This window comes from Colobus angolensis, unplaced genomic scaffold, assembly GCF_000951035.1.
Source record: "Colobus angolensis palliatus isolate OR3802 unplaced genomic scaffold, Cang.pa_1.0 Scaffold73, whole genome shotgun sequence".
In the NCBI taxonomy this organism is placed as follows: domain Eukaryota; kingdom Metazoa; phylum Chordata; class Mammalia; order Primates; family Cercopithecidae; genus Colobus; species Colobus angolensis.
Window position 1 is genome coordinate 11,016,459 of NW_012121043.1, and position 26,028 is coordinate 11,042,486.

Here is a 26,028-nt window from a genome sequence, read left to right on the forward strand (position 1 = left end):
TTAATATAATAATTCCATAAAAGTAAATTTATTATAGTAATTCCTTATAGATAACAATAATAATAGCTAGCATTTATTGAGCCCCTAAAAATGCCTAAAATGACATGAAATATTTTACATGGAGTTGTTCATTCAAACCTTTCAACATCCCGTGAGACAAGTATTATTTTTGTAATTTTACCTATAAGAAAATAGAAACGTAAAGGAGTTGAACAATTTGCCCAAATTTAAGCAACTGATATGAAGCTAAGCTAAAATTTGAAATGGAAGCGTGTTTTATTCAAAGGCCTATGCTGTTAGCTACTCCACCATCCTACTACACCTTATCATTTGTGTTTTTATGAAGTGTCTTTTGTAAGACCATGAAATAGGCCATAGTTTCTCAGTTTATTACTCCCTCAAAATGAAGCTACTTGGGTTTCAGATCTGTGACAGAAGGAATATTTTTGTTGTTTTACGTTGATGAATAGTATTCACACATAAGAACTTCTTTGTTACAATTATATCTAACTACAAAGGGAGAAAGTGCTGATATATTTAAGTAAGAAGAACCCCAGCTTTGGGAGAATGAGTAAACTAATTAATAAAAAGAATACTTGTGACCTGAGTGTTTGTATCAGTATTAGTCATTTAAATTTCTGCTGGAGACTATCGACTTTTTAAACTAGAGGGAAAATTATTGGGAGTGGAGTATAATGATCCCAAAACATAGATCCACAATGAAATCTGTATAAAAATATCAAAAGATTTGTCCCTGTTATGTGTTTTTCACTGTTTATTTTTGTTTTTTTTGTTTTCTTTGTTTTTTTTTTCCCTGCCCACTTGTCAAACCTTAGCCTTGGTATAAAGCTAAGGATACAGTCCAAGGAAAGTTTGGTCCAAGACAGTCGAATCACTGTCTTTTCTAGGCTGTGTTTCTTTTCACAGCCTGGAAAAGTTAATAGCCTTTGCACTTCTCTTGTTTTATTTCACAGATTAAAAAAATTCTCCTGACCTTTAAAGTGTGACATTGTTGAGTATTGCATTTTTAAGTTAGAAATGCACTCTCAGATTAAACTCATAGAGCTAAATCTAAATAAGTCATTTGTGTTCATTTGGGACTTTTAGAGAAGGCCATCTAGTGTAACACTAACAAAAATTCTGATTTAAATATGAACAGTTTGATTGGGTGTAACCTTAGATTTCAACTCACTGTACTTTCAGGACAATTTCTTCAGACGTTATGTGATAAAAAGAAAGGTCTCATACTCACAAGTGACTCAGTACAATTCACTCATTCAACCAACATGTATAGAATATTTAATAAGTGCCATACTCGTATTTTTTAATCTGGGGATAAAAAATAATAATAAGAGCTAATAGCCTATGCCTTCAAACAAGTTTCAGTCTATATTTCTGGGAGGAAAATAAAAAATTTAAATCAAAAATACAAGATTAGTGGTGTGTACTATCATAAAAATATACGAAGGATATGGTGACAGCATAGTGAAGATGACTAGTTCAGCACACGTGAGTGGTGAAAGGCTTCTGGAGGGTGAGAGGCTGGGACTCTTTCTTGAAAGAATATTCATGGAACAGAAAAAGCATAAAGGCCTGTAACAACATAAAATATTGAAAGAGTAAATAATTTGGTGTGGCTGTGTGAGGAGATACGAATGGTAAAATGGTGACAGATGAAGGTGGAGAGTTACATGGGTCAAACCAAGAGCACTTTTTAGCCATATTAAGGGCATTTGCATGCATCCAGAAAATATGCCGGATCCATTGGTGGATTTGAATCCTGGATTAATATGACTAGTCATACGTGCAAGACTCTATGCTGCGCAATTTACCCATATTACCTCATTTAATTCTGACAAGATTATGCCTCATTTTAGAAACTTACGTAGCTTTACCAGAATCTGATACCTAGTGAGTGGAGGTACAAGATTAGAACCCTAAAACTATCTGACAATGGCAACAGAAGATGGTGAAAACTATGTTCTGAATTACTGATTTATGAATGCCACAAAAATGACTTTGGTTAAAATCTTGAAAAGATAAAATGTCTGAGAAGAAACTGAAAATAATATATTTGTCTAAACCTGATGTTTGAGAACATAGAATGGCTCCTAAGTCAGTTTACAGTCTAAGGGAAAATAATGTAAAGGATCGTTTAAAAAAAAAAAAACCCTGATTAGCTTTAAATAGCATTTTCAAAGCCTGCTGTTTATACCCAGGAGAGAATTTCAATGAATAATGCTATAGTAGCATATGGATAGGTTTCCCATAAATTCAAGGATATGATGATGTGAATCCCAATTGGTGGCATCCATCTTGTTCTCTCCATACCCTCCTGGCTCTTCTTTAAATTTTTATAGCCTTTGTTTCTCAAGTAGTGCCTGAATTATTGTAATGTCAGCTTTATTATTAAGTTCTCTCTTGTGTATTTCACTTAATTAACTTTATAATACATTCATAGAGATGAGGTATGTGTTGGAAAGGAGTGATCTCATTTGATGATCTGGTTCAAATTTTTGAAATTAAACAAAATTAAGTAGTTTATAATTCAGTTCTTTTTAGTCATATTATTTTACTTTGTCCAACTTTGACTTTGCTAATGACCAAGGCAATAATATAATTATGAAATCATTCCTTTTGAGAAGCATAATGTTCTTAACAGGCTATTTGTGCTACAAACATAGCAGCATCTGAAGAAAAATTATGGTGACCCTCTTGCACTGAGAGACTACTGCTTGTTTCTTTTTCAGTCTCAAAATATGCTAGTGGAGATTCTCTAACTGTCTGACAAATGCTAAGATTAATTATCACTGTTAGCATCATAAAATGAGTCTACTTGAACTAGAGCTATTGGTTTCCCATCTACCTAAATCTATAAAATATTCCTTATTGCATATATGTATATGGAGTTAGAAATATAGACAGATTGATTGATAGATCAAATTGATATATAGTCAGAAAATTATTTCCTTGTATTTCAATGTTCGCATTTTATGGATCCTCTGATTTCTTGCTGGGCTAAGTGTACAGTTAATATTATGTCCACTAACAGCATTTATTGAGTGCCTACTGTGTACTGGCCTTATTATTAGGTACTGCACTTGATTGCCCCCTACTTTTTTAGAATAGATTTATCAAAACTACAATAAAATTACAGAATCAGTAGTAAGAAAGTAAGAATATAAAAATACTTCATGTGGATTTTCTTGGAAGATAGATGGAAATTAGGTGTTAGAAGCTAGTAAGAATTTTCTCAATATTAAAATAAAATCTATATTATACCCCAAAGCATTAACCGTAACACATATCCACAGACACACATTGGTCAAGTACAGTCCTTTTTGGCTTATACAGCTGTAATAGGAAATTTTAACTTCCTCAAATTTCTTATTATTTCTGAGCTTATTTTCTGGGCCTTTCACTGCTGAAAAAAATGAGAATCAAAATAAAAAAACTGTTGACATCACCAGTAATATTAGCCATAACTTATAAATTGCTTGGAAAAAAAACATGTTTGATACATTTTAACAATAATCCTGTTAAATTACACATTTTAAAAAGTAATAAAGGAAATAAAACTTTTGTTTTTATTTAAAACCCCAGCAAGATTTGTATAACATTAAATTCCATTTTATAGTAGCAGTAAGTAATTTTGCATGTGCAGTTTTAAAACTAAAATAAAATGTATTCTGTTAGATTATAGTTAGCTTGAACCTTCTGCTTAAATACTAAAAAAAACTTATGAGCTATCAAAAGGGAGCAGAATCCATAGCTTAAAGCCAATGTTTGAAAGAAAATTGGAATTTTACATGTAGTAATTGGCAATTTACCTCTTCCATTGCCTTAATAATTATCTAAATGACCCACAAGAATTGATACATTGCCAACATATAAGCAATGCATTCCTTTTTGCTGAAAAGATTAATTACAGTTTACATTTTAACAACATGTAAATTTAAGTTTTCACCTGTAGGCTGCATAAATCAGTTTTGTAGCAGAAGAAGCACATCTGTCAACATTTTATTTTATTTTATTTTATTTTTGAGACGGAGCCTCGCTCTGTCGCCCGGGCTGGAGTGCACTGGCCGGATCTCAGCTCACTGCAAGCTCCGCCTCCCGGGTTTACGCCATTCTCCTGCCTCAGCCTCCTGAGTAGCTGGGACTACAGGCGCCCGCCACCTCGCCCGGCTAGCTTTTTGTATTTTTTAGTAGAGACGGGGTTTCACCGCCAGGATGGTCTCGAACTCCTGACCTCGTGATCCGCCCGTCTCGGCCTCCCAAAGTGCTGGGATTACAGGCTTGAGCCACCGCGCCCGGCCCTGTCAACATTTTAAAATGTATTATTTACCAAAAGTAATAATGATGGACTAAATTTATAGCACATAAAATAATCATATAAAAATCATTATAATCAACATGAACAAACCAAACTATAAAATAATTACATTATAGTGGGTATTTCAAAATAAAATCTTATGTCATGACTTATATATTTTTCAACAAGTGGTATGTAGATACAAATGAATAAATGTAACCATTTAATTATATTGAAAATATACATAAGATTTAGTTGTTTTAGTATGGTTGACATGTAAGAAATTTGGCTTGTTTTAGCAATTTGTAGGTAGGAAATGATCCTAAAAAATAAGATGCAACATTACGTTTCAGTTTCTTCCTCCCTAATCCATTTTTATGTCCCTATTTGATTAATTTTTCTAAATTCCATTTGCACACTTAAAAATTCTAAATCGTTGCATATGTTGTATTGAATAGAATGTTAATTTCTCAGCAAGATATCAGGTCCCCCTCCAAATGTAATCCAAATTGACATCATTTCTATTGATTTTTCCAAGTTAACATATTCTCTGGAAAAATTAGATTATTTGGATGCTTCATGAACAAAATAATCTGTATCTTCATCATATCTAAGAGTCTTCTATGACTTCCAACTGGAGTATTCAGAAAATGATCACATTACAAATGGTCACTGTAGCTTACATGCTACCTTCCTAAAGTGTTCTTGCCAGCGAGAAATCATCACTCCCTCCTTGGAATTTCTAAATATTTTATTGTTCAAAGGCGTAATTCTTTACTAAGTTGTAAACTCATTGAGATAAAGAACTATAGTTTGTATATCTGTGTGTCTCAGAAAATGTCTTACACACAGGTTCCAATATACATGTAATCAAATAAATAAAGAAAATATGATTTACAAAAATACTAAAGAATAGTATGTTGCCTGCCAAGTCAAAAAGAAAAAAAATACTAAAATATTAAATATTAGCATTAAAATACTAAAGAACAGTATGTTACCTACCAGTTCAAAAAGAAAGAATCGGATAATTTTATTTGCCATAGATAAGCAATATTGCTTGCTTGCTTTTGAGTAACAAGCTATAACTGGCTTGAGTCATGAAAAAACATAATATATGCAAGTCTAACTACAAATTAATTGTTAATTCTAAATTTGGGGGGCATTTTAGGTAAGGTAAAATGACAATTTTGTTGTTAACACATTTTCTTCCTTAAACTCTTTTATAAAAACCTCCATTATGTTTGATCCGGTCTGTTGAAGCACAGTCTGTACTGTTTCAATTACTTAGGATGAAATTAGCTACATCATTATTAACACCAACCAGAAATTTTGGAATGATTATTAATGGTAGCGCATGAAGCAGAAAGAGGACCAGCTGACCCTGGTGGAGTAATAAAAAAGTTAATTAATCAAGCAGGAGGCAGATTTCATATTTATGAGTCTACCCAGAGGAGGACAAATTCCAGTATATAAGACTTTAAAGTAATCTCCAATCAATAGCACACTTTCAACATTGGCAGCCATAGCCATCTAAATGCAAACATCAGTAGAAAAAAGGAATTTTCTAGCAGTTAGGGTGTCTGAATATAAAGTGGCCTGTCCTGTAAGGTAACGAAGTCCCCTCATAATAAGAATTTGTGCTGAAGCTAATTGGGAACCTGTTTAGCATGTGATAAAAGAAATCCCTGCTTTGTTTAGAAGGTTGTGATGCAAGTTTAATGTAAGTTCAAACATTGAGATTTCATAACAACATATTTGTGACTTCTAATTATGTTCCAAGCACTTTTAAAAAATCTTTTCTGGTTACCAAAACACTTATAGCCTTTGCAGAAGATACTATTATGCCAATTGTACAGATCAAGAAAGTAAAGCATAATAAAGTACAGTAACCTAACAGTACCCACAGGTAGTAAGCATTGGAATGGGATTATTATGGCATTAGGCCCTTTTCATACTAATGCTTAGAACCAAAATTGAGTTCCCTTTCTGCCCATTCAGTACTTTCACTTTTCTTATTCACCTAGTCATTACTTATAATTTTCTACATGATTATTTTTTATTATTACCTCCAATTCGTCACCCTCTCTTAATTACTTATATTTTGCCTTAGCATAATGTGTCTTTGAATATAAGCAGATTTTCAGAAGACTATTTATAAATCTCAATGCATCAAGTCCACAGTGCTGTGCAGTGTTTTAATGCATATTTCTGGATTAATGTGCACATGGTAGACCAAGTATAACACTCCAAAGAGGCAAAATAAAGCAGTTAGTCTGATTTACTTAAATATGCAGGGTCTTGATGAAGAGTCACTGTTTGCACAGAAAGTGGAAGTCTCCCTTTAAGAGAGACTGAATTGACAAAAATTTAAAAAAAGATATTTTATTTAAATTATGCCTAGATCAAATAAGGATTTTAAAAGGTAGGAACCAGGCTTAGGTACCGTAAGACAGATTGAAGGCCTTAATATGAAAAATATTAAAGATCATAACTTTGCTAAATGAGCTGGAAAGAAAATCATTAACTATTAACAGGTACTTAGATGTTGTAAAATGTGCATATCAAAGGGCAGTGTTACAGTGTGGCTCATATTTAAAACAAAAGTAACAAATAACTGTAGATGTATTTCTTAATACAGAAAGTAAGCTTATTTTTAAGGTAGTAACACATAGCAATGTATGTAAAATATTATTTCTTTGGTATATAAACCATCAACCCTTGACTGGAAGTTTTTACAAGATCAGGGAACATTTCTTTTGTTTCTTTTTTTAAAAGATTCTCATTTGTGTATGCTGTGTGAATTTGTTCTCTTAACACGTTTCAGGTAGTCAATACAGTATTATTAACTATGGTCACCAGGCTGTACCTTAGATTCTTAGAACTTATTCATCTTATAACTGAAGACTTGCACTCTTTGACTAATATTTCCCCATTTCTTTCTTATTTTTGTACCTCTTATATTGCTTTGCATGCCCCTGGCAAATAGAAGGCATTCAATTAATTTCATATGAATTAATATTATCCAATAAATACACAATACTCGGTATTTATAAATACTCAGTTGCTTCAAACACATTACATGTATTTTATTATTCTACCTATATATTTTTAGTATTTTATTTTTGTTTATTTTGTACATATATTACTAACAAGCAGTCTGCTGAATGCTAAGGAAACAAAGGAGATAATATATGGTCTCTGTCTTTAGGAAGCTTATTGCTGAACCACACTACAGATAAGAGAGTTCCTGATTTATGTCATTCCCAAAGTCTGATTTTAATTTGACTTGATATGAGATGGATTTTTTTTTTCTATCAGCCATCATATAAATTGCTTGAATTTTTCTTTCAAGCTATTTGACTTTACAACCTTGAATTCTTAAAGAGAGCAAAAAATGGTCCTTAGGTATTTCAAATTGCCCCAAATTTAGTGAAAAATATATTCTCTATGTAACACTTAAAGAGTTAGAGCCATTCTTCAGACTACACAAATCAGCTCTATTGACTTATATTTTGATGTGACTTTTCAAAAGTCGTATTTTAGTTGTCAGAAAAACATCAAGGGCAGAGTGAAGAACACCTAATTTCTCATTATATTAACAGCAATATGGAGGCCTATCCAGAATTGCTGGTATGATTCTTCATTGTGGTTGACCTCTCACCCTCATCTGTTGCGTGGTCATGCACTAAGCTCAAGTAGGAAATAGGAGTATTGTGTTGTTCAGTAAGTACTGATAGAATGGTGTTTGAAAGCATTAGGGGAGCTCTAGCTGGTTGTAGAGTATCATAGTGATTATATATAAATATGGTTCTTACAGGGAAAGGGTAGAAATACATGATGCTGAGACGAAGCTGTCCTTTGGGAAACCACAGGCTGGAAGGATGACATAGCACGGGGTTTTGGTTCCTGTTGTAATTGTATGTCCTGGTCAAATTCTGTTCACGTGATAATCCATTATTTTTCAGAGCTGAAAAAAAATCTGAGAATTGAAAGAAAGAGTTGTAAAAATGTCCAAGTCAGGTTAAAAGTATTTCATACAAAGTATATGAATATTAAATATTATATGTTTATGTCAAAACATAAAAGCATAGTTGGAAAAAATTTAATTTGCCTGGTGCCACTCTTCAATAGAAAACATTTTAAATTTTCTAATGTAACGTCTACTAAATTTGTATTAGCCCAATGCAAAACAGTTGTTTGTGCTTTATTTCACCATCAAGTCATAGTACTGAATGGACAAATATTTATAAAATAAACCCAGCCAGTTCTACAAAGGCCTGTATGAAGAATTAAGAAGCAGCTTAAGTATTCATGTTACACTTTACTTTTTCAAGGGAAACAGTAGTTCCTTTGAAATTTAAATTGAGTAACAAGAATTCTTGGCAAAATTGCAGGAGTACTTTAAAAGATTTAGCTGTGTGTGCACAAACCCAAGCATGACATGTGTGAGCACATTACTGTACTATAAAGATAGGCAAAGGAGCAGAATATGGCAATCTTACTGCTAGATATAAAATAGCTGATTCACATCTAACTGATTTTCATATTCTCTTATGCTTCTGGAAAACAGCATTCATTTAAAAATTCTCTTGCACTACAATTTTTTTTAAATTAGTTATCTTATATTTGCTGGATGCATAATCAGTAAGCAGACTAAATAATTTTGTCAACAAATAATTTTGGCAATTCCATCAACAATAAACATGGCAATATTACTGAATTTAGCACACGTGTGTGTATATATATATGTACATACATACACACATTCATATACATAATACATATATTCTGCATTCGTATACACTTCCTATTCCCATTTTGAGATAAAGGAATGAAATTATCATTATTTTAAATATTGTTACATAAGTTGTTACCCTTGGAAGTAAAAATAATTTGTTTTAAAATTTGATATAGTTTGCGTTAAATTTAATATGAGGGAGAAAGAGAAGGGCACTTGAGTGGAAACAGTAAAAGCTAAAGTAAGCAGAAGAATGTTTAATTGTTCAACTTGTTCATTCACCCATTTACTCGATCAAAACACATTAATAAATGGGCCAGATATAGATGTAGGCACTGGGGATTCAAAAACAAAAAGGATAAACCAATTCCCTGCTTTCACAACAGCTAGTGAGAAGTTCAGAATATTAAACAAGATTCCAGTAGAGGGTAATATGTGTTGTAGAAGGCAGCACAAGGAGAAAAATGCAAACAAATGTGTCAAGGAAAGCTGCCACAAGGTAATGTCTTAAAGGAAACTTGAAGGTTAAGTCAAACTTGGCCATGAAAGTAGGGGTGCAGTGAGGGTGGAGGGACCAGATGAGAGAATTGGGGAGCTTTTGTTCTCTTTAGACAGAGAGACCAGTATGTGTGCAGGTGTAGAGATCAAAGAGAGCATGGAGCTTTCAAGTAATTGGAAGAATGTCAGTATAGCTCAAACTGTGCTTTTCAAAGTGTGAGCCCTGTGCCAAAGGCATCAGCAACACCTGGGAACACACCAGAAATGCACATTTTTCAGACCTCCGACTAGACCCACTAAGTCAGAAACTCTGGGGGTGGGACCCAGCATTCTGTGTCCATAAGCCCTCCTGGTTATTTGGCTGCAAGCTCTGGTTGGAGAACCAGTGTCATCCTCAAATAGCACAAGATCAGCAGCAAGGAATGGTGGAGATGATGATCTCAGTACAAGAAACACAAGACGTGTGGCTAGTGAGGACTGTGCAATGCCATCCTTACCTGGCTTCTGAGGCTCAAATTTCCTAGGTTTTTATTTTTCTTCCAGCTGTATGTAGTTTTGGAAACAGGCAAGCCAGTCACAGTAAGCTTCCCATAACTGACGTCCCTGAAACCATTGAGAACACATCTAATTATTTCCTCACCTTCATTTGACCACACTACAAATAAAACCTTCCAAATATCTTTTTTCATTGGCACTCCTATAGCTCTCATAACTTCCAAATTCCCTAGATTATTTTAGCCTTGAAAAATTCACCTACTGAAGGTGCTAGAACCTTGGGAATCATCAATTTAAATTCTAATACATGCTCGCTCTCTGCCAGCAGGTAAGCCTGCATATGTCTCCCTGACAGTTCATATTTGGTCTGTGGACTTTCTGAAAACACAGTAAATTATGACCTGCTCACCAGAACCTTTTGAGAAAACTGAAGCTAAGCCATCCCAAGTCAAAGCTTCCAAGAAAATCTAGACATTAAGTTATCTGGGAAACTTAGTGAATCTAGATAGCATAGGGGTAATGGTGATATATTAGCAGAGGGAAGTTAGACACCAAAACTAACATGTCATGCAAAGGCACTTGTCTCAGGCTCAGTTGCATAGTTGTACATTTGAATTGGTGAAAGAAAAAATGCTACATTCAATTAGGCATCATAGAACTTGGTTTCTTGGCTCATGAGGATTCCCCTCCTTAGACCCATAAATGAAGTAAAGTAAACATGCTATACTATCTTCCTTTGCTCTAAAAATGCAAAACTCTCCAGGTATTGGGACCTAAGGAAGGCAATGTAGTTGATTTATGTTTTGGTTTCCTTGTGGGAAAACTAGAAATTTATTCATTTGTATGTAGAGTCATTCATTCAAAAATATTCTTGAGAACCCTTTCTGTACATACTCAGGCTATAGTAGAAATAGACAAAAGTCCCTGCTGTCCTGGAGCTTATATTCTAGAGAGATGAGAAAGACAATAAACAAACAATGAGCCAAACATTTTATATTTAGAGGTGTGGTGTATTGCCTAGATTTCCTCTTCAGGACCCAACTAGTGGTAGTTCTGCCTGCTGAAAGCTCATAGTTGAAGGCTGATAGCTGCAGACATTGTCCCTCGCCAAAAGAAGCTGGATGCCCCAGGGTCATGCCCTCTTCCTGGGGACAGTCGGAATCCAAGACTCCTCAATGTGATGTACAAAGACCCATGCCCATTGTGTCAATTCAAGACAACCCAGAAGACCATCCCAGCTCCAGCACTCCTTGGGGTCCGCTGAGGTCTTTGTAGCTACCACATGTCAAGTCAACAGCTGCATCTTTCCATGGGCTTCCTGCACTCCCACATGTTTATGCTGAGGTCACTCCCCAGAAAACATGCTGCAAGCCAAGCTCCATTGAAGAATCTGTGTCCCAGTAAACCCCATCTAAGACAGATAATAAGAGATATTCTGGTGAAGAGTAAAGCTGAGAAGGAGGATAGGGAGTATCTGCCTCCTAATGTGAGAAAAGTACTCACTGCAGTATCTGACACAAGTAACACGTGATCATTCAACGTTAACTATCACCAAAATCCTAATTGTTACTCCAAACTAGACAACTGGCAAAAACTTCAGGGAGGATGGCCTTACTTTGGCCTTGAAGAAAAGGAAGAACTTATACAAGCAGATATAAGAAAGAAAATTTTTATGTTAGCAACTGATTCATGCAATTCAACTTGACAGGTATTTCACAGGTAAATAGATGGCAAAAGAGAATTAGCAAAGAGGAATTTTGTGTAAAAGTTCAAGCTTTGTACTTCCTTAAACTTGGATTTAAATTTTGACTTGATCACATCCCAAATATGGGACTTTGAATAAGTCACTTAACCACTCTGTGCCTCAGTTTCCACATCTGGAAAACGGATATAAGGATACCACCTACTTTGTGAGGTTCCCGTGAGTACACAGTGACTCAGTGCTTGTGAAGTACTTAACAACAGAAGAGTATCCAGCTATCATGCAGTTAGAGCTCAATACATGATTATTAATACTGATATTATTGTTACTAGTTTTCAATCTTAAATTCCATTCTAACAGCTTCAAAATTGTATTGAAAATGTTCTTTACCTTCTTGCATATAGATACTATATAAAAGCAATCAAATCATTTGCTTATTCCCCTGATATTTTAGTTTTTAGACCCATGAATTTACTATTAAGATAATTGGCTAGTTTTGGTGTTAGTTTTTGTTTAATTTATGTAGGTGACACAAAAGGAGGAGCGGAATTCCCCAAGGTATGTTGACCTCCCAGGGCTTAAGCACTGGACAATTTGACTCAGCCGAAGAAACTCTATGTTTTGACTTCTGAGATACCAAATCTCAGTGAGCACAGTAGGCAAGTCAGGGGGCCTCCATCAGGCCCATTCCAGCAATATCACCTTGTAGATCCAGAACCATTGTCTCTGCTGTTTCTACGGTAATCAAATTGCTTAGAAGTTGGCCTACTTTTCTTTTCGATACTTAACACATCAAATGTCTCAGTGCAAACAGACAACGTAGGACAGTGGTTAGAAGCTCGAACTCAGGATTTGAACTATCTATGAGTAAATTCTGGTTCTGTCCTTTCTAACTATGTGACCATGTGCGAGTTAATTAGCCTTTTTGTGCCTCAGTTTCTCCATCTATTAAATGGAGGTAATAATACTACCATTTCATATGATTATTTTGAAGACTAAATAAGTTAACATATATGTTTAGAACTATGGAGAACACATAAAAGCTCTCAAAGGTGTTTTTTAATATGATCATTACTACCCTTCTTCTGAGGGAAACTTCACTGAGTTCAGTATGATTTTTTGGACCATCCTGTGCTGTGAATAAGCTGCTACTCACCTATATAAAGAAAAGAGGAAATAATAAAAAAGAAGAAGAATATAATTCTGGCCAAAGACCTTTTGTAGGACAGCCTCTGTGGAATCCTCCTCTGTTTTGAAGTGGAAATGAAAAGACTTATGTACCATAGCCACCTACTCCACTATAAGTTTTTTACAATTAAAATAATAGCCACCTCCTGAATTTCCTTGCACAGAAATAAGCAACTTACCTGAAAACAAGCTTAGCTATATATTGAAAATGATATTTTTGGCTCAGAATAGGTATTAGGTATGCTATCACTTCTTGAATATAAACACAGAATATCTTGCTTGAGGAAGAATTTTACTCTTCAAATTATTGAATAGACACAGTTTTGAGAATATTTGAACTTGAATAAAATCACTTTTTTTTTTTTTACTGAGTATAATAACTGGAAAAAAGGCTACTCCATTATTTTCTAAGTTACTCCAAGTTATCTGAGAGACAAACAGAGCACCAAGTAGGAACACACCAAAAAGACTTGGGGCTTTCTAATTACCTTTGGCATGTGCCCCTTTTTCTGTCACATTCTGTGCTGCAGCTCAGAATGCCTTTGAATCCTTGGGAATCTTTGACAACTACTTATTGTTTAACAGAATAGTCTCAAATATATATATATATATGTATAAAATTTAAGTTATTAATGTCACTCAATAGAGATAAGAGAAATACAATAGTCCAACTTTTGTGTTTTAAACAGAAAAAAATGAATGTTTTAAGGAGTAGGTAGTACGACTTTCCCCATATATATAATAACAATCTAAATTGGTCTTGATTTTTATAAGGATGCTTTCTCAGAGGACTAAACAGAGAAATAGTGATTTTTTTCTCTGCATTTCTCATATGCGCAAAATGTTTAATAGATTAGAACTAAAATAGAAAATTAGGTCCATACGCACAAGAGGGAACAAAGTGTCATTCTGATAATGATTACTAGAGATGCACATGTATGTGCATAGAGAAGAGTAAAGTTATCGTACACTCACGAAGCACAAATGATCTAAGAAAGATTTATAGAGGCTGTTGAGGAAAATGGCCTCAAGCAGCTTTTTCAACAAATGCAAAAGTTTTTGTTTGTTTTTACATGACATTTTCTGACTACAACCTTTGATAGAGCCAAGGTAAAGTTTCACTGACTGAACATGATTTTTCCATGGTGGGAGAAAGGAAGGTTACTTAATTCATTCCATGCACACAGACTTTAAAAGATAAATTATACCTAGGAAGTAAATGAAAGGAGTTACCTTTTAAATTTATTTTTTAAAACTTTTGTCTGTTAGGAACTTAAAATTGGAATAATCTAATAGGACACTTTGATTGCAGATATCACATAAACCATGAGCTCGCTTAAGGAAAGAGGAATGAAGAAATGTCCCAGACTAGGTTTCAAAAAAGACTAGAACAAGAAACTGGAAAATTCTCAAAAAGAAAGCTTTTATTCCTGATGCGCACAGCCACTTATCTCTGTTTTGTGCTCTACCTGTGTCTATGTTCATTTAGGAAAACATGTCTATGGCTTATAAATAAGATTTCCCTTAGTGTCAACTATGCCTGAAAATTGCCAAACTGATAAGCTCCGCCTCCCGGGTTCCCGCCATTCTCCTGCCTCAGCCTCCCGAGTAGCTGGGACTACAGGCACCCACCACCACGCCTGGCTAATTTTTTATATTTTTAGTAGAGACGGGGTTTCACCATGTTAGCCAGGATGGTCTCGAACTCCTGACCTTGTGATCCGCCCTCCTCAGCCTCCCAAAGTGCTGGGATTACAGACGTGAGCCACCACGCCCGGCTGAGGTTGGTCTTTAATGAGTGCTTAAAATGTGAATTTTCTGCTTTCATATCAATAGATGATACAAATGGTACAAAAATATGGTGAAGCAATAGAGAAATCCTTCCACTATAAGTGTTGAGAAGCCCAACCATTAGTTTTGCAAAACTAAAAATACAACCTCTCAACGTTTACACTAAAACGGGCTTCAGGCAAAGCAAAGATTATCCTTAGGAAGCAGACTTGAATCTGCCCCCACCATTAGATATATTCTAGATTGAGAGTTTCAGAGTCCCACACCACAGGATACTGTGAAAAAAAGATGATTCTGGCCTGGAAATTTTTCAAAGCAGGTGTTGTTCCAAGTCATCGAAAAGAAACCCGAGGAGTAATGCTCCCATGGAAAAAGTTATATTGAACTGCATAGCTCTGCACTACACTTTCCTGGATAAGCTATAGAAAAAATATGCTTGTACAAAATGGAAATATCTTGTCTCGTGTGAAGTTTTGATCAATTGCCTTTTGTCTGCCAAAGAAAATGATTTTCGTTTTGATAAAGTTGGTGATGCTCAATTCTTTCTGGCAGCAATAGGGTAGCAGAATTATTTGTATCCTGAAATCAATTCTAGTTTTTGAAAATCACACCCATATCATCAGCATTTCGGAAGATGCTTATCTTTCTATCTGCCATGATGGCAAATACTCAGTTTGTCTAAAACCAGTGTCATATTGTGAAGATACAAGTTAAAAATTAATAAATAAAACACAATACTGTGTTTATATTACATGACAAAGTGAATGGGTATGTCAGGAAATATTCCCTTTCATTTCCGTTTTAGAAAGATATTTACTCCCACATTTGTAGATCCTAATATTAAGCCTCATTTTTTACTTAACTCAATTCCCTAGGCAATGAAGTCTAAATTTTATGAAAAAATCAATATGCATAAGTAAACAATCTTATTTTCTTCAAAATAATAGTAGAAAGTAGTAGGGCAATACTGTGCAGGAAACCTTCTTGCTGCTAATAAAAATTATTTAACTGGGAGACCTCACACACATGGCTTTAGGAGAAGCAGAGTGTAAATAATTGAAGAGATGCTGAAAAAAATTAATGGAGCCATAGGTTTGTGCTACCATGGGGTTGGCCTTTTTAAAATAGTCTCCCATTGAATCTCTCCAGAATTAATCCTGGTGATTGAGTAGATGTTGTTTGAGGTAAATAGTTTGGTGTTTTTCAGAACAGCCTTCAAACAATGATCCAAAATCTTCCCTTAGAACTTACTCACTTTCAGGAGATGGTTAAATGAGTTTTGGCATAAAGCAATGGCAGGTCCTTAAGGAAATATATTTGGGTCCATAATGCTAAGAAAACTTGGCACCTGGCATTGATGGTTAGCCGTGCTTCCATAAATAGTTCTGCTGATGCCAAATAAAGGACAACTGTAGCCTCAAATTTGTTATCATAAACTGTGAAAATTCACTAAAAGTGTTCCACATGAATTTAGCTCCAGTATTTTGGTGATAATTAGTTTATAATTAGATAGATTTCAGTTAAGCAAATTATCCCACATTCTAACATGCTGTCTTGCTAAACTTGCCAGAAATATTGTCTGCCCATTTGTTTTCTTTTTCTTTGTTTTTGCATCCATGCAATTTTTATTAAATTGATACATGAGACCCATTAGATATAGGACAGACAGGACTGATTTCCCCCAAAAAATATCCATCTATTAAAGAAAAATAAATTGGAATATCTCCTGGCACATTTGTTAGTCATTCTATAGAAAAACGTTCCAATCCTGTCCATCCAGTTACCAGGCAAACAGACTTGAGAGACTGTGTTTATCATCAAAATCAAAAGATGATAGTGAAGTTAGATAGAAAATATTCAACTCAAGGAACATAATAAACAATGAGAAGTAACTATACCTAGTTTGGATATATAAAGTCCTGCATCACCCTGCCACATATTAGCATTTACATCCAGTCTAATTATTTCCTCTTGGTTCATTATATTAAATAGGACTCTCCATTTCAAGTGACAAAAATGTACTGGCTTAATGAAAAGTGGGACTTTATTGCCTCAGGTAGCTGAAAAGTCAAAGGGGTAGTTTGAGGGTCAGGCCAAATCCAGGCTCTCCAATGATGTCTTTAATAATGTCTCAGTCTCAGTTCTGTTTTCTTCTCTGTTGGGTTTGCCTTCAGTATTCTCATATATTTGCAAGAGTTTATGTCTCTGGTAAAAAATGGCAATTTTCAGTAAACTAACATCTGTATATACCCTATTCTGGAATCTGAATATTAATAGTAACTTGAGAAAAACTCAAGCATGCTGACTGGAGTCAGTTTCAGTTTAAATTATTATGACCTATTCCTTGCCTATCTCTCCAACTTCCTCATGCATTTTGGTATGTGTCCCAGGCGTATAAAAGTACAGATAAACTCCTGAAGATGTTGTGCTAGTTGTATCTTTGTAGTATTTGTGATGTTTCCTCAAGCTATAGTGTCCAGTATCTACTCACCATGTTGGTGACTTGCAGATTTCTTTGAATCATTCCAGATTTAGTTTAAGAATCACCTTCTTTATAACCTTCGTATGATTTTTTCTGTGGAGATTACCACTCTACCCCTCTTGTCCTGTGACCTTCACATATACCTCCATTCTAGCACCAGTGTCTCTCTGTTACAACTAAGGTCTGCATCTCTATCTCTCTCACTAAAGAGAAACGCTATGAGGAAATCACACTTTAGTTTTCTTCAGCTCCCCAAGCTCTGTATCACAGTGCTTAGCAAATGGTATTTTTGTTGTTTTTGAATGAATAATCAGTTGGTGAATGAGAATTTCCTCAAGAAATTATTTAGATGTTTTCTAAATAATTCTGTTTTTAAAATCAAGTTCATTTTCTTTAAATATTTTTTCTATGAAAAATAGACTCCAAATAAATCTAAGTTTATACAGTTCATACAACTTATGAAATGTGTGATCCCTAATGATTATCAATTTCATTACAAAGCTCTTTATCTCAAACCACAGTAACTGTTATATTAAGAAACTATAACCTCAAGTGCCTAGATATGCTCACCAATGTGCAAATATCCACTATTAATATTATGGCACATGCTGAATAGTATTTAAAATTGAACATCATTGGTTCCAGGTCAGTGATCCAGGGAAGTTGTGAAATTTGTATGGAAATCCTATTTTACACTGGATCTTAAAAAACTTTTTAAAGGATGAAAGATATATGCATGAAGATATAAATATTCTTTGAGAAAAATGTTCTCAAGACCTATCTCAACTGCCAGTAACAATATGAAATACAGACAATTACAAATTACATCTTTGACATTTAGAATGTTGACCATAGTTTCAGGTGTTTAAATGTCTCAATCATTTTCTTTGTTCTTTGAAATTTGTCACATGAAGCCTACCTGTGGTAAGGCATCTTGACCATTCATTAATGAACACAATCTCTTTTTTTAAAAAAAGTCAGAAAATATTTCATTATGCTACACTATTTGCCTCTGCTTCTGCCTCTCCATCAAGTTATACCAAACTCACATTTTCCAATTATCCCTGTGTCATTTGGCATTTTTACCTGACAAGTAAATTGAGGTCATCAGGAAGAGTGAATCTCAAAATCTTTGGGGTTTCAGTGTAGTCACAGTTTGATGTACTGAATTATATCGTTTCTGGAGAAGTGGCAGAGGAGTAGAAGAAGGCACAGCTGTGAAATCACTTTCTGGGGGGAAAAAAAAAAGTATGATCCCTGCTAAGGGTCTCTGCTTCAACAGAAATGATCCAGGAGGTTTGTGTCCATCCAGCTGAGAAATCAGTAACCAGCTTACTTGAATGGAAAAGACAATCTCTTGCTATTCTCTTTTATTTCTAATCTTACAGCTACTTTTCCTTTGGGTAGAGAGCATCAAATATTGAATGAATGTAAAAGAAAGATGTTAGTATAATACTATGTTGACTATGTTTACTTTTTTTCAAAGCCTAGGTAGGCATATTTAGGAAAAAAAAAATGACCCACATTATTTTCTATTATTCTATTTCTGAATAAATTATTGTTTCTAATCTTATCTTTTCCTTTGAGTAGATAGCATCAAATAGTGAATAAATGTAAAAGAAAGATATCAGTATAATACTTTGTTGACTATTTTTACTTTTTTTCAAAGCCTAGGCAGGGATATCTAGGAAAAAGAAATTGACCCACATTATTTTCTATTAATTTGCCTCTGTACATACTGATTTACAAAATACAAATATGAAAGGGAATGTAATGTAAAATTACAACATGTTTAAGCGTTTTGACCCACACATCAAATAAGTAAACTGTTCTTTAGCCAAGGGCATTTTATCTTTATATTTAGAATGTCGTTTTTATCTCTTCTTCACAAACAATACACATGTATTAATGCCTATACTATGTATGCCTTATGCTAATCCCTTGTTATATAGAAAGCTGAACCTTATTAGTCTGCCCTTAAGAGGCTTGTAGTAGAGATGAGTCAAAAAACTGAAATTCTCAGGAAATAAATCATTTTGGTAATTTAAGTTTTTGGCCAGGGTTTAATCTTAAAAGTATTATTTTTATAACTTTGTAATAGTTTGGAGGCAAACATTTTTTAATCATGCATTCTCAAACTCTTGTCCTTTCAAATAAAACATATTGGACTTATCTCGGTATTTTCTAATTAATATCGAATGATCATATTAATGTATTATTGAGTTATAAAACATAATGAATTATTTGATGCTCCTTGAATTTTGTAGGGCTATTTGATCCTAAACTCCTGGCTCTTGACTGGTATACATTTTGGAATCTTGTGTCAGATTTTCAGTTTTTCCACCTCTTTCATCAGTCTGACTAGCAGTGTGCAATTCTACTCAGCTCTCTCTCTGTACATGCCTCCCCAACCTATCTTCTAATCTGTTGCCTACTACACTATTTTATGAACTTGAAAATCAACAAATATGTATGAAGTAAAACTGTGAGGTGTCAAAGCTGTTTTATAGTATGTGGACCTCAGTCATATCTTTCTAGAGAATCTTTTTTGTTTTTGCCTTGCTTTCTATTGTTCAACTGAATCACATAATTGAGCCTGCTGTCTAGCTGACTTCAAATACATGTGATAATATGGGTACCTGAACTAAGAAAATACAGTGGGAGTTAGAGAGAATGAGAAAGAATCTAAGAAATACTTTAAAATTATAAGGGACAGGACTGATCAACTTGGAAGGTGAAGGAGAGAATTGGATGAGGGCTGAGTCCAAGTTTTCTTGCCTCAACATCTCTGAGAATGGGATACATGGGAAAGGGATGATTTTACCCTGTAGGCAATGAGAAATGTTCTCAATATTTTAAAATATTATTGTGAAGAATAATTATCTGTCCATATAATATGGATGGATTTTGAAGAGATACTGTGCAAAGGCAACCTAATAGCAAATAGTAAAACTAGTCTACTCCTGCAGGGCTGAAGCCTGACGGTAGGCTGTGTCACTGGTAATAAAGGCAAGATGAAAAACTTGACTCTGGACTTGGAGTTGTAGGAAAATGCAAAATCAAGGATAACCCTATGCTTTCAAGTCCATGTGACCAAAATGATAACAGTATCATCCACAAAGTCACAAGTATATGTTCATCTAGAAGATGTGTTTCCTTAGCTTTCATTTGTATCTCATACTCTTCTGTCTGCATGAGAATGTGGTGTTGAGAATGTGCAGATTAATTAATCTCCATCGTGTTGCTAAATTCTCAGAAAGTTAAGCCAATTCTGATTTCTATACACGACCTGAGGGGAGAATTTTCCTGTATTGGTTGTCCATAAACTTTAAAATTAATTTACTGGGTATCATAAATTCAGGGCTTTGTTGAGATTTGTGCTGTGCTTAAAGAAATCATTCTGGTGAAATGATGAAGATGATTTATTTCACTGAGCAGCATTTTTTGTGAGATGCTTTATTTAAAAATTCATGTTAACTACTGTCTTCAATAACTTTAAAAAGATGTTCATAATGGAAAAGAGTTAACTTTAGAAATCTATCCCACAGAAAGTGACAGAGAATACAAATAACAGATTTTACTTTGAAATGTAAATATAAACTAGAATAATCTTGATTACAGGGAGACAAAATCATATGCCTCCACAGAAGAAAATTCCTTGGTTAAAAATAGGCAAATTGCCTTTCTCTCACACTTTCCTAAAGATATGAAATCTCTTTTTTAAGTATTTAGATTCCAAGTCAAGCATTTCACTTTTTTTTTCTTTAGATGGAAACAAACCACACTTAATAATGTCACCACAACTTATGCCAAGCGCTGTTGCTCAGTCACAATTTCCCAATTCTTTCTGCATAATTGCTTCTTCTTAAGGAAGTATACTTTTCCCCAAATCATAGAATGAAATACATCATTTTAATATACTTATCTTTGTCCAAGAATACAACCCCGCAATTAAACAAAGGATCATTTCCAATCAGCCAGTCACATATAAATTTTATTTTACACTATGGATTTCAGTGTGGTTCTTTTTAGGGACAAGTTTGCTTTCAACAGATGCTACTTATGTGAGTAAATTATACATTTTTCTCCTACAAAACTAATGAGAAATAAGCTTCTGCTCAGGATTGAAAAAAAATGAATGGATAATGCTATAGACAAGTTTTCATAACAGAGACATTTATAGCTATGCTGTGTTTTTGTGGAATCCATTTGGTAGATAATTTCATGGTTTGCTTATTTGTTTATTTAAGTGTCTGTTTAAATAAATCAAATTATGAGATCTCTATCCAAGGAGGTGATCATCCTGTTTCTCCTCTTACTTCTTCCAACACATTACATTTTCCCAAATTCCCTGTCAGTTCACTCACTGCCAGAGGCTGCTTATTCTTTTCCAACACCGTTCAGTTTCCCTTTTGTAACAATAATTACTTTTGTAATTCGTTGTTCAGTGTCTGTCTTCCCCACTGAACTGAAAATCCATGAGCACAGTAACTGTGCTTTGTTCATCATTGTATACCCTGTGTCTATGTTAGTGCCAAGCATATACTAGTTGCTCAATAAATATTAATTGAAGGAACTAATAAATTCTCAACCTTAGACTCATATTTCTGAGCTTTAATCCACTCAACTTGGTAAAATGTAGCAGTCTGAATTCCCTAGTAGCTTCTACCTCCCAGAAAGCATTGTCTCCAAGCACACAGATTAATTGGATTTTTCTGATTAGTGTTGGGTACACTCTCTTCACATATATTGTATAGCTACACTGATAGTAAATCTTCCTCACATATCAAGGGAAGGGTGGGAATGTGGATTACTCCTGGCCTTTTCTTATCAGAACCATCCAGTGCAAATAATTATTCAACCCATTTACTCAAAGGAATATTTACTACCACATAGATTGGACACTGTATTGGTTTCCTACGACTGTTTCAACAAATTATCACTAAGTCAGTGGCTTAAAATAATATATCACAGCTCTGAAGACCAAAAGCATATTCCCTCCAGAGGTTCTAAGAGAGACTTCTTCCTTTTCTCACCTTCCTTCTGGTGTCTTCATTCTTTGGCTTGTGGGTTGCATACCTCCAGTCTCTGCCTTTGTCTTTACATGTCTTTACATGGCCTTCTCCTCTTTGGCTTCTCCATTTTTGTGTCTTATACGGACACTTGTCATTGGATTTGGGACCACCTGGTTAATCCAAGATAATCAAGATTCTTAATTACTCCTGCAAATTCCTTTGTGGAGGGGAGGGGGAAAGGCTGTCACCATTCACCCCACTATGGATATCATAGTGAATATAGTTCCTGCTCTCACTGAATTTGAAATCAAATGGGAAAGATGGATTATAAAATGTAATTTCAATAAAATGTGATGGTTTTATTGGTAGAAATAGTTTAAGGGTCTTAGGGAACATCTGTCTGGGGACCTACCCAAATCTAAACAACCAGAAAAAAAAAAGCTTTCCAAATGATGAGATATTCATGAAGGAGTGATTAGAAATTAACTAGATATTAAGAGTTTGGCTCATTCAAGGAACTGGAAGAAATTCAGTATGCTTGGAGAATATAAGATGTATCTGAAGACATATGCTAGAGCCATTTGTAGATAGCCTTGATAACAAAGTTAAGGGCCTTGTAGTTTATCCTGAGATGAGGTCAGAGCTCTGTGACGGACCGACACTAATATGGTAAAAGACAAAAATTAACCCCATCAGGACCAAGCTCCTGAGCGTTTTTATTTCCATATGGCAAATCTTGTTCCTTCCACTATTTGGTTGCAGCCTGCATGGGTAACACAATATCATAGTACAATTGCTCTGAAAGATTGTGACAAGAATATTACATTCAACATTATCATTTTACAGACATGAAACCAAATTCAAGCAAGGCTATGATTGTTCTAGGGTAACCAAAACAGCTAGATCTAGTTAGTTCTTCTGTTAGTAAAAATGGTGGTTTAAAGTACTGGCAATTGCTTGGGCTTGGAGATCGACAAATAGAACCTAGATTGCCGGCTTTCCCTTGACAAGATATGTAACCTTGAGAAAGTAAAATAACTGTTAAAACTAGGAATGATAATAGTGCCTACCTATCAAGACCATTGTGAAGATAATTTTGATAATGAATTGATGCTCATAGTTTCCTATTAAATAAATAATGACTGTTGTTCTTGTTGAAGATAATAATGTTGACGAGGTTTTTATCATCATCCCAGCCTCACAATCTGTAGCATTTTACTCCCAGTATAATAGTGTTTCATTAAATACTCTTATTTTCCAATAAGAGTATTTAACATATTTTATTCTCCACAGAGAAGTGTTTATGGTTCCTAAGTTTAAGAAGCAAATTATGCAGGAATATGCATTTTTCAAAGGGTCATAACTTAAGATTGTTATCCAATTAAAATTTTAATTAAAACAAAGTTTATAAATTTAATAACAAGTGTGCAAAAGGAGACATATTTGTAGAATTAGCAGTTTAGTCAGTAATGATGTATGTCAAACAACACCATTTTTTATAACAAAGTAATCTGACTTTCAAAAGGCACCCAATTACTAAATCTTCCTCTCGATTTTGGACTCAACAAATTATAGCTACCTAACTACTATGAAACTATATGCCCCTGATTCAAAATTCTTGAATTGTACTATATATTTTACAGATACAACAGTTTTTAAGTAAATAATGTTTTTTGGGTAAATGCCATCTGCTTTATCTTCAAAAAGATAATGTTTTCTAGAACAACTATTTCTTACATTTTTGTTATTCAATAACTTTCAGTGAGAATATGTGACATTTTAGAGCACAACATTAATTCCCATGTATCAGTGCTATTTTGAAGATTAGGAAATTCAGTGAAGACCTAATAAAAAACCTTCAGTACATTATTTATTGGATAAGATGCAACTACTTAACTTGTCTCTGCACAGATTATGAGCAAAAACTTAACATTGTAGTAGATTGCTTGAAAATGTCTTGATCAAATCATAGTGACCAAATTCTAAGATTTAATAAATTTCTCTTACTGAAAACTGAACATAAATGACTTTTGTTTTTATTAACATTTAGACTTTTTTAAAAGTCTCTAAAATGCTATGACTGGTTTCTTACTGACTTGACAGTACTGTTTAAGGCTTAGACATTCTGTTGTAGATATGTCATTTTTATGAGAATGCTATTACTCTGGATATGAATTTGCACATAGTATACTGCATACTTAATTCTCAGAAAAAGATCTACTTCTGTGGAAGCTGTAAAATACTCAAGTTTAATAAATTATTATGTTAGAGACTTCTGCAGTTTGCTTCTCAGTTACATACCTTATTTGATTCAATTTTCTCTAATAACTGATGAGATTAATAGATATTCTTTATTTTCACTAGTCAAAATAAAAAACCAGTTTAATTTACATTAAGGAACATTAAGAGACTGACTGATTTGGTTTTCTACAATATTGATGGTTAACTGAATTATTACTACAAGTTATAGTAAAAAAAAAAAAAAATGGAGAAATGAGACAAAAACCTGAAAGACTGAATTCTGGTCACAGTTCTATGTGGGCTTCAGCAATTTCTTCAGTTTTTTCTGTGCTCCTGTTTTCCTACCTCTATTATTAAGCAATTTTCTATTCCACTCATTAAAAATGTGATTAAAACATTATGAATAAAAAAATTAGAAGTGCTAATAAATTAATTGAAATGATATATGTTAAAAAATTCCTGGCAGATTAGTAAAACATGCAGCTCATGTGGTTTTAAGAGACAGTTTTATCAATGAAAGAAGGAACATGTTGCTACCATATATAATCTGGTCTTTTCTTCGAAAAAGGAAGCTTTTAAATATCATTTTTCCGGTTATTGCTGATTAAACATCTAAGCACCCACTATGCATATCCTCGTGCTGTGGAGGTGGAATTCCACAATTTTAGTGTGTGGATTAAGCTCTATGAAGTATAAAGAACATCATTCTTAAAAGGAATTATACAGTAGTCTTTCTACTTTGTGAAAACAGATATCAAAACAGTCTATAAAGCCTGGTCTGTTGGCCAAAGTGTTTAAGAGGAAATACGGTGAGCAGTTACATAAAACAGAATTCTTTAGCCCATCTGCTGATTTAGTTTTACAGTACATAATCTTAAAATAAGGGCTACTAAGAATTCATCTACTTTATTGACCTTTTTTGATGAAAGAGGAGAGGTTTATGTTGTGGATTATGGCCCCAACTCTTCAGCCCTTAGTCAAAACTCATTTATTTTGGGTTTGCTTCATATGTATCAAATACTGAAATAAAGGCCAAATATACTGGGCTTGGTATCCGTTATTGTATTTTCTAGTATAAATTAAATTGTAAAATGGTTTTAATAGTGAAATGTCACCCAGGGAAATTTTAATATTGTATCTCTGTTTCAGCTTCTGACATGGCAGCAGAACAAGGACAGATTCTCGTGATAGCCACCGCCGCTGTTGGTGGATTCACTCTCCTCGTCATCCTGACTTTATTCTTCTTGATCACTGGGAGGTAACTGAAACACACCAGACTATTTCCAAGATGAATAACCACTCTTTTTATACACTGTGTATTCAAATGCTTTTAGATATAACAAAGCACACCTGAGGTCGAGAGGGATCCCAGAAGAATCCACTCTGACAGTGAACCATCATTAGTTCTCTGTGTCAACAGGTCCCTGAATATGGAAAGATCCAAAGATGACTAAAGCTGTTTGAAAGCTAGGAATGATGAATTTATACTCAATAAGTTACTCTGTGTTTTACCTTTACTAAAATCAAATTACACCATAAAATTAATTTTATTAAAAAATATTT

At 34.1% G+C, this 26,028-nt stretch overlaps 1 protein-coding gene across 1 annotated transcript in view; it reads left to right on the forward strand.

Moving 5' to 3' along the window:
* The window catches only part of EPHA6 (EPH receptor A6), a 952,571-nt gene that overhangs the window by 639,660 nt on the left and 286,883 nt on the right, over positions 1-26,028 (forward strand). The window contains exon 8 of the mRNA XM_011927614.1: positions 25,615-25,723. Within this exon, the coding sequence (XP_011783004.1) occupies positions 25,615-25,723 (109 nt within the window). The remainder of the gene's footprint in view (positions 1-25,614; positions 25,724-26,028) is intronic.